Source organism: Hemibagrus wyckioides, linkage group LG14 (genome assembly GCF_019097595.1).
Source record: "Hemibagrus wyckioides isolate EC202008001 linkage group LG14, SWU_Hwy_1.0, whole genome shotgun sequence".
Lineage (NCBI taxonomy): Eukaryota > Metazoa > Chordata > Actinopteri > Siluriformes > Bagridae > Hemibagrus > Hemibagrus wyckioides.
Genome location: NC_080723.1, coordinates 4,840,632 through 4,851,175, shown reverse-complemented (window position 1 = coordinate 4,851,175; position 10,544 = coordinate 4,840,632). Strand labels below are relative to the sequence as shown.

The window sequence follows — 10,544 nt, the reverse complement described above, 5'->3', positions numbered from 1 at the left end:
ATTGTGAGATCACAAGAAAATAAGGTATGTTCTGCCCACCTCTGTTGTCAACTGTTGCCACAGTGACTCTGTCTGGGCCCCTGGTGTGGCTTGGTGTATTCTCTCGGGTGGCACAGAGCTTGTTTGCTGTCGGTTGCAACTTCTGCTAAGCTCCTCCAGCCAGGGCCATCAAGTGTCATTATGTTCCAGGGCAGTTTCCACCCTCCTCTTCTCTGGCTGGGCTCCACCAGGGCCAGCTGCTCAAATTGAGAATGGTCCAGTCGGTGAAATGCTTGGTACCCAGATCCCATGTAGGTTCGCAGACAGTCTCTGCTTCCCTGCAACTTTACCTCCTTTTCTTTGTCTCACTGATGGCTCTGATCAGTCTATGTGATGAGTCATTCCACAAGAAGAGACTCTACCACTTTGTATTGTTAAAACAATGCATTTTTTACTGGCAAAACGTCATTTACAGCCCAAACACAGGCTTGTTGGTCAGCACAGAAGCAATGGAATGGAATGGAAACCCCTTTCAGCTCACTGGTATGCACATAAGCACCCACTCTAACAGAAAATTGTGATGATTTGATGCTCTTTTAATACAAATGTGAATCTTTCTTTATACTATTGTCATAATCTCACATCCCACACGTAATGAATGTTCTCACTTTAGTGGAATACAGAGCTTCTCCATTAACCATGTTATCCTGGTCTGGGTCACAGTAAATCTGGAGTCTATCCCATGAACACTGGGCAGGAATTAATTTCATATTGTCATTTTCCATATTTTACATCCTGTATAAAGACTACATTTTCGTTCCTGGAACTTGGCATTAGTGTGCCCCAGTGTCCAAAATCTTGCTTTGGACATGAGGCTGTATTGATGTGTGATCATATAATGATGCCATGTTTATTTTTATTCTTCCAAAAAGACATCAACTAAATTAAAAAGAAAAAAGGGTTAATATTAACTTATCTCTTTCTGTGGAATATTTATAAGCGAGAAATTAAAAAATGTGTCCCCAAGACGCTGTAGTCACTACCTCTGATCTTGTCTATTGTCAAAAAATACTTGTATTTTACTGGAAAAAAAAAGTCTTGTTATTGACAATTTCTTAGAAATTACAGGTGGTGCATGGAGATTTTAGAAATCTTAAAAGACATTTCTTTAAAATGATATTTTAAAGGTAGAACAGGATAAAATACTCAAGCTTATTTTAACATTTAAAAGTTTTAATCAGTTACATAAAGACCTGAATGGGCGCGCAAATGGATCCTGTTAAAAAAAAATAGAAGTGGATATTAATGTCCACTTATGTCCATTTATATTAGTTCCGAAATAGGATAGAAATTGTAATTAGAGTTTCTAATTGGAATTTTGACAAGGGATGTCTCACTCACAGTGTGTGTGTGTGTGTGTGTGTGTGTGTGTTTGTGTGTGTGTGTTTTCATTCCCGCATGTGCTGTAAAAAACAAACAAAAAAACAATCAAAACAATGACCCAGGATTTGAGCATGACAGTGAGTCACGGTACCGATCAGTGTGTGTGTGTGTGTGTGTGTGTGTGTTGGGAGGCGGGCAGTGGATGAGAGAGAGAGAGAGAGAGAGAGAGAGAGAGAGGAAGGAGTGAGCTCTTCTCAGCGGCTCTCTTTACATCACCATGCCTACATTTCTGTAACATTTAACTACTGCGGTTTGTTACTGTCTATGGTATATTATCCTGCGTTGTAAATCTTGTTTTAGTTTTTATTATTATTATTATTATTATTATTATTATCGCTCTTTGTTTGGGAGATTCCCGCATAGTCAGTCTGTAACTGGAGACGGATTAGAGGAAGCGCCATTGGGGAAAGAGGAGCTAACCGCCGCTCAGATGAGGTGATGGGCTCCGAGATGCTTTCAGACTGCCCTCGTAAGAAAACAACCCAGTTTTCGTTTGCCATGTGCACGCTTTCCTCAGGAGAGAGAGAGAGAGAGAGAGAGAGAGAGAGAAAGAAAACACGCAGGATTGACTACACACGAATGAATGAATAAAAGTAATCTTTCCAAAAGTGGCTCATAATAAACATCCTGTCGTCGCTTAGCGATAGGAAGCAATTGTTTAGGTCGAAGCAACCGATCAAAACACTACAAGTGTGCTCATTTCCTGCGTGGATGTGGTGTATAAACGTATGACATTATTCTGTTCAAACATATCTTGACGTTATAATATGATTTTCAGACTGATATTTATAGATCCGTGTGTGTGTGTGTGTGTCTACAAAAAAAAAGCCAGAGTAGAGGTGCCAGCTGCAGTGCTATTCCAAGGCTTCTCACATCACTGCTCTTTTCCATGCGGGTATTTTGGGAAGTCTTCGTTACCATGAGGTTTATTAATCATAGTCCTGGCTTCTCAAGATTCAGTTACAGCTTCCCATACATTTACGCACTAGTGCAGCATGGTCTTGTGAAGCTGCATGCATCGAAAAAGAGCTCAGCAACATGGGGTTGAGAATATTGTTGCAGTTACTTTCAGGAACTGCTTTATCCTGGATGTGGATCCAGAGATTATTCCGGAAATACACCCTTGGTGCCACTTAAGGGCACCATGTATGTACATATTCAGACATTTAGCGTAAACATTCACAAAGTCAAGAAGGAGAACAAGCAAAACCATGCCTGGAGAGTATCTCATACTCAGGTTCGAATCCAGGGGTAAAGTTGGGCGACACTACTCACCACCCACCAAACTATACACCTAAAAGTTTGTGGACGCCTGACCGTGACACTCATACGATTGTTTGCGACATTTATTTATTTTTGTTATAATAATCTCCACTCTTTTGTGAAGGCTTTCTACTAGATGTTGGAGTGTGGCCGTGGGGATCAGTATTCGTTCGGCAACACGAGCATTAGTGAGGTCAGGCGCTGATGGTGAGCGAAGAGGCCCTGATGTTGAGCGAGGAGGTCTGGGGTGCAGTCGATTACAATTCATTCAAAGGCATTGTCATGCTGGAACAGGTTTGAGCCTCTTTAAGGGAAATTGAATTCTACAGCATACAAAGAGATTGCAGACAGTTCCCTGCTTTCAGAAATGTGGGTGTGAATGTCAGGTGTCCGCATACTTTAGCCCTCAGGGTGTACTAGTTTCAGTTGTCTCTGGTTCTGTAATTGACAGGGTGGAGGTGTGTGGGATCATTTATGTTCAGGGTCGTCAGAAGAAATAGTGCAGGTTATTGCACTGTTTGTCCTGCAGCTTTTTTTTTTTTTTTGGTCAGTTTTCATTACTTTTGGTCAGCCCCTTCGGCCCTTGGGCCCTTTACAGCACCCTTGTGATGATTAGACTTATCACACTCTTCACACATCCAGTCTACAAATCAACAATCTACAACAAATTCATCTCTTTTCAAATAAAGTGTCATTCTCACAGTTACAGATACAAACTGCCTTTAAACACCGGACTTGCCTTCTGACAATACATTAGTTTAACAATACATGCAGGACATCAGATTGGAAGTTTAAACTAAGTACTAATCCCTAATTTCAAAACTGCATGTAATGTACCTATAGGGTTCAATTTAAATGCATTGTAATGGTCATCCAACCAGAAAAAATGATTGTTCTAGCATTTCCTTTATGATTATTTGATCATTTATGCTTTCTTCAGTAGTACAGCTTCACAGATTAACCAACTTACTCATTTTAACATAAGAAGGAATGCTCTGAAAGATTTTTGCATGACGTTGGTGTAGGGCAAGGTGATATGACAATGTAATATCAATATTATGAGTTTTTACACAACAGGCTTTTTTGGGTTATCATTGACGATATAATAATATTATCATTATTATTATTAGTGTCCATATTTTAATAATCATCAGAACGTTTAATAATATAATATATTACATTGTTATAACATACTGTAGTACATATTGTGTAGTGTAAAAATACCTCTGAGAATATGATTCTATTCATCCTCTTAATGTTAATTAACTCAGTATATATGTTTATAATCAAATCTGGAACGCTTTTAACATTTTATTAAAGTTAATTGTGAGGAGCATTTTAAGTGCTAGAATTTGGGTCGGAATACTCCATTATTTTGTGTGTTATATTCATACACTTATTACTTTTGTGTAATTCTGGTACTCTCTTATTTATTGCCCTCTGTCTCTTTTTCGAGGAGGCGGGTGGATGGCGAGGATTAGGGGAATGGAGATAGGTGTCCGCTTCCGGTATTATTTCCAGCACCCATGGTTGCGCCTGCTTGTAGCCTACCTTGTCACCTTCTTCAACTTCCTCATCTTTGCTGAAGACCCTGTATCCCACAGCCAGACGGAGGCACACATAATAGTCGTGGGAAACTGTTTCTCCTTCATACTGAATAAGTATCCAGGTGGAGGGTGGAACGTCCTGAAAGTGCTGATGTGGATTCTGGCGATCATCACAGGCCTCTTTGCTGGGAAGTTCTTCTTCCATCGAAGGCTGTTTGGTATGGAAGCTGATTTTATTCTCTGTTTGCTGCTCTGAATATGATTATGGTAATCCATGTAATTCGTCTTAACAGATATTTTTGTTCCTGTTTGTAGTTAAACACACTTTTTTTGATAGTTATGTACACAGATATTTGATGGTCATATCTAGGACAGGGTTCTTTTGGTCTTGCAACAGTTACAACCTGGTGCAGCCTGTTGTATGATGATATTTGTGTAACTGATGTTTTTTTGATGTTCTATATATGAGGTGAATGCACTTGAAAATATGGACGCTCAGATGATAACTCGCATCCCATCTGTTATAGTGCATGGTGCTGAGGAACCATGTAAGTAGTGAACATGACATATTTAGGTCACAGTAGGAACAGCCCTCTAAAATGCATCCTTCTGGTGGCCTCTGCCTGTTTCTAATCTTTTAACAGAAAAGACACTGTCTGAAGAAGCAGACCAAACTGCCTGGTCTTCTGAGATGATAAATACTTTAACTACTCTAATTGTACTGCTCATCAATACCTATAAACATATTGACCTGTTGTTATTTAACCAGTCTATTTCAGCATGATTGAGTTCGGTGACACGTCAGTCCTTAGCTGTTTTTTGGTATCTTGGTGAGAACAGTCCATTAATATCCTGCGAATCAGATCTCCTGCTGTCCGTCGAAACGGAGTAACTATTTCAGAATGACCTCGTGTAGCCTGTAATGAATCGAGTAACTGGAAGATTATATTGCGTGTGCCATCAGACTTGGTATGATTAGAGTGTGTGAGGAATAATTAAAATTACACCACAGCGCTCTTGAATCCTCCGTTCTGATCGGTCAGCAGGTGTTTATTTATGTTTGATTAATCAGCACAGCCCAGACACTGCAGGCTGCCAGGCAAATCTCAGGTTTATATTAATGTCCTGGAAAAGTCTGCTTTCTTTTTCTACATTCATGGCAGTTTTGAGGATCCTCAAACCATAGTCCAGGTTTTCACAATCTGCTAAATTACATACGGCCTTTCTATCAGAATACCGTATCAGATATATCCAAAAATCAGTCACACCGAACATAGTGACCCCTACGTCACACCTACGCAATTTAGCTTGCACTTGTTACTCATTCTGTACCTTATTTAGCACAAAATCCTGCTTCTTACCTACAAAACTATTACTGCCAGTAAAGTAAAGTATATTACTGCCGTTTAGTTCCACAAGTGATCCCCAGATGCTGACTTTCTTTCATTTCTGGCAGGTCTTTTAATAATGTAGCACTTATGCTTTGTCATCCTCTTCCACAGGGGCTCTATATGAATTCTTATCTGTCTCCAGCTTTAAACACACCTCAAATGTCATCTCTTTTTTTCTCGTGCTATCAGTGTCTCAGTAAATAAGCAGGTCACCTCCTTCTACACCATACACATCTCTCTGACATCTCAGTGTACCTTTATGTACCTATTTGCTCTATTTACATTAAGACTTCATGTATAGATTTTTGTAATGCAGTGGTTATTTGCATATATATATATACATATATATATATATATATATATATATATATACATATATATATATATATATATATATATATATATATATATATATATATATATATATATATCCTCAAAGTTGATGTGTTAGAAGCAGGAAAAAATGGACAAGAGTTAGGATTTGAGCAAGTTTCACTAGGGCCAAATTGTAATGGGTAGACCACTGGATCAGAGCATCTCCAAAACTGCGGCTCTTGTGCGGTGTTCCCGTCTGCAGTGGTCAGTATCTATCATAAGTGGTCCAAGGAAGGAACAGTGGTGAATTGGCGACAGGGTCATGGGCGGCCAAGGCATATTGATGCACGTGGGGAGTGAAGGCTGGCCCGTGTGATCCGATCCAACAGACGAGCTACTGTTCCTGAAGAAGTTAATGCTGGTTCGGATAGAAAGGTGTCGGAATACACTGTGCATGACGGGTCAGGGCTGTTTTGGCAGCAAAAAGGGGACCAACACAATATTAGGCAGGTGGTCATAATATTATGCCTGGTCGGTGTATATTTATGAAAAAACGTGGAAAAGCATACATTTTCTCTGTTGAAACGTCCTGTAAGGAGAGTGAATGGTTATAGCTGTAGCTCTCCATAACAGAGACACAGGTCAGTTGTTTTAACACTGGAGTTTATTCTTTTGCACATTTGGTTGAAGTGAGAACTATCTAAATGAAAAAGCAGAACAAAATACATTAAATGCAAAATGGCACTTTAATTATGGACACTTTAAGATTGCATTTATAAACAAATACGTCATTGGCCGCTTATTATGAAAAGAGGTCCTTGAATCTCTGAAAATCTCCCGTAAGTCCACTTTAAAGTCCTTTATCCTTAAACATGAACATTCAAAAACTTAAGTGCTACATAGCAGAGCCTCGTGATCGTGAACGGTGCGACGGGCGACTCGTTAATGCGTCACTTCCAAACGTAATGATGCATTCTTGTAACATTTTTACTTTAAAATTCGTCCTAAATCTCATTTCAATTCCAACGATAACTAACATGATACAGAAAATCGTGTCATGAAAACAAACAAAAAACAAAAGCATGTTATGAAAACAAACAAAAGCAATATTTATACAACAGCACTTACAATAGCTGTTAGTCACACTGAAGGATGAAGTGTAGTTTGTTACATAGTTAGCTTTGGTATTTTATGCTAGCGTTGCTGCCTCACAGCTCCAGGGTCCATGTTCAATCCTGTGAGGTTCATTTTGTTTACATGTGTGTAGGGTTTCTCTACAAGCTTGTGGTTCATCTTTACAGAGGCCTTGTTTTTTTGGCCTTATACACAGAATATAATATTCTCCAGGTATTTAAGGCTGCCTGTTTGTGACAGTCTAGCTAATTTATTGCAGGATTATCAGTGCTCTGCCAGAGAAAGAGCTGTAAATAAGCGCCTTTATTTGGAACGTACTTGCGTTACAGAAAACAGCGGTTCTGAAATCTTTTGGCATGTTGTGCAGAATGAGGCTAACACGCAGATAATGATGCATTCAAATGGCATTACTTCCCTCTCTCTCCTTCCCTCTCACCCTCCCTCCCTCCCTCTCTCTCTCTCTCTCTCTCTCTTTCATATATTGTTTCTATATAAGCTTTCTCTAATTAGATGTTTAAGTGACATTCATGGAAGGAGTCTCCAATCTCAGTATAAGTTTTCTGACCTGAGGCTTCAGGACAGAAATATTGTTCTTTCCAATGTGTTTTCCTTTGCAATTTTTGTCTTATTTATTTCAAAAGAAGGAAAAAGGTGAGAGAATGCACAACATTAAATGTATCTGTAAACTGGCAGATTACTGTGGTATAAGAGGAATAGAACATTATAACACAAGGACATGGCACTACAGGAAAGTCATTACGTCACTCTGTTTTCATTTGCGTCCTGTCATGTTTTGTTCCTTACTTATCACGTATCTGTTCATCTGTTATGTAAAATTATGAGAACAGGAGAGAGAGAGAGAGAGAGAGATACATGACAGGATATGCAGCATAAACAGTCACCTAGTACTCAGCTACTTTAGGCTATACATTTCCTTTTTATTCTCTTTATACGTACTTTCTTTTTTAACCATCAGTCTTTTGCACGTCTCTTTAGTTTTCACATCATCTTTTAGCCTTACAGGTCTTTCAGTCTCTGTCTCTGTCTCTAGCCCATGTATAAATTAGCCACTAGGTGTGGCATGTCACATCCTCTGGTCTTCAAACATTTACTCTGAAGGACATTGCACCCAGCCCATGCTTTCAATTCAGGGAGCGTACTGACCAGTTCAAGCTCCTAGCACCAAACACCACATAGTGAATACTAGCTGAAAGAAATAGCAGAAAATCATCTCCTAAATTAACACCATTGATATTATAGTAAGAAATCACATTATCTGATTGTGGCAGATCACTTCAGTCAGTCTCAGGAGGGAACAATGTGCTTTCTAAAGACAGCTGTGTGGTAGCTTGCTGAATATTAATGAAGGTTCTGAAACAATCACAGCCTTTTTGTTGTTCATTGTGCAACCCACATTGATTCGGAATGCCTCAGAAAATGAGTCTGTTCGATTTAGAGGGTGGATGCCGAAAGTCCAACTGGAATAAATCCATTTAGTTTCTATTTGGCATTACAAACAAAAAACTAACAAATTGCAGTACTTAAATCCAAATTGTGGAGAAGTTCACTTCCAGAACAAAAATCTACAAATAATTTACTCACCCCCTCACTCACCCCCTTGTCATCCAAGATGTGCATGTCTTTCTTTCTTCAGTCATTAAGAAATTAAGAAAGGAGTTTTTTGAGGAAAACATTTCAGGATTTTTCTCCATATAGTGGACTTCAATGGTGCCCGCGAGTGTGAACTTCCAAAATGCAGTTTAAATGTAGCTCCAAAGAGCTCTAAACAATCCCAGCCCAGGAAGAAGGGTCTCATCCTTTCTATTAGCAAAACGATCGGTCATTTTCTTGCATATTAACAATGCATATTAATTAGTGTGAACTGTGGGCTTGCTTCTGACTGGTGAGAAGTCCAATGTCTGGTTCCATTCCTGTCACAGCCAGTCTGATGTAAATGTTCATCAGTGAGTCTTGATCGCATCAGAGTTTTCATCAGTTTCATGAGATACGATATAGGAATAGTCTTCCCTGTTGTACTGCCTTTAAGACTTTGTAGGGCTGCCAGCTCCTCGGACACTTCAAAGTTTGAGCTAAATCCATGAAGAAAAATTAGCAGCTGTTCTTGCTCTCATCCAGTGCTGATGCAAAAAAATTCAAATTCAGTTTCTCCTGCAGCTGGGCATATACATTATCCCCCATGCCTTCAGTTCGACTGGTGATTGTACTTGCAGACCAATGAGGGTGGTGGTAGCTCAGGTGGTTAAGGTTCGGGGTTGTTGATCGGAAGATCAGGGTTTAAGCGCCAGCACCACCCAGCTGTCACTGTTGGGCCCTTGAGCAAAACCTCCAACTCCCCCTGCTCCAAGGGTGCTGTATCAAGGCTGGCCCTGTGCTCTGACCCCAACCCTCCAAGGTGTAAAGTAATGTATAGGCAGTGGCGGACCGTGCATTTCACACCTAGGCCTTCACTGGTGTCCTTCCTGAATTAATCCACCTCTATAGCATCATTATGACGCCACGGCAATAGATACTAATCAACCGTTAAATAACAAAGTAAAAAAGAAATTAGGCTACAGTATTTCACACCTCACAAGGAATAGTTAATTTTATTACGGTTACTTTTCTTAATAAAGACTTTTCTTGATGCCGTATGCAGCAAACTGCAATCTCCGGAGGACGCAGCACCGAAATGAGACGCAGTGAATATAGAAACACTGTATAGAAACAGTGCGTTGTGGCACAGGCTGTTGTAGCGAACATGAATAAAATTACATTACATATAGCAAAAAAAAAACCCACATTAACACAATTCAGTCTCATAAGTCTCCTTTCACTGCAGCAAAAAAATAAAAAAAAATAAAAACAAAAAAACCCACAGTCCACCCCGGGGATCTGGAATGAAGGCAGACTGTTTGTTATTATCCAATCAAAGGACAGGAAATTGCTGACGTAATCGTATGTCTGCTAGATGGCCCCAGTGGCGCCAATTCAAAATCTGATTGGTTAATGGATCAGTTTCATTGCCACTTATTTTAAGCTACGGGCGCCTGCACTTTTAATTCTGAAGGCCTTACGGCCGGGCAACACATGATGTCAGCACCTAGCTGAAATATGATTGGATAAATATCATAAATATACATTACTTGAAGCAGCGCAACCGAGAGAAAAGCTATGAAATGATTGGGAATAATTTAATACACATTCATGGAAAAATATTTTAAATATATTAAAATGCAAGTCAGTGATTCAGATCACTGCTGTTTAGGCCAGAAGAGAAGGCCTTGTTGGCCCTGACGGTCTGCCACTGTGTATAGGTGACAAATAAAGTCAACTTAACTCACTGCATTTAAGGCGTCTTTGTTATAGGGGCTCACCTCCTCCACAACAGCATTCATACATTTCTTGACGAACTCATCGTCACTGAATGACCTACCGTTGGTTGCAATCAGTTTAGTAGTAGTAATAGTCCACT

The 10,544-nt window shown here is 39.6% G+C and overlaps 1 protein-coding gene across 2 annotated transcripts in view; it reads left to right on the top strand.

Moving 5' to 3' along the window:
• Positions 1-1,602: 1,602 nt before the first annotated feature.
• tmem117 (transmembrane protein 117) overlaps positions 1,603-10,544 on the top strand; it is a 50,799-nt gene continuing 41,857 nt past the window's right edge. The window contains exons 1-2 of one of the 2 annotated variants that reach the window (XM_058407536.1): positions 1,603-1,891; positions 4,145-4,450. In XM_058407536.1, the coding sequence (XP_058263519.1) occupies positions 1,861-1,891; positions 4,145-4,450 (337 nt within the window). In that variant the 5' untranslated portion in view covers positions 1,603-1,860. Of the gene's footprint in view, positions 1,892-4,141; positions 4,451-10,544 lie in introns of both variants that reach the window. The other variant, XM_058407535.1, reaches the window with a different exon arrangement.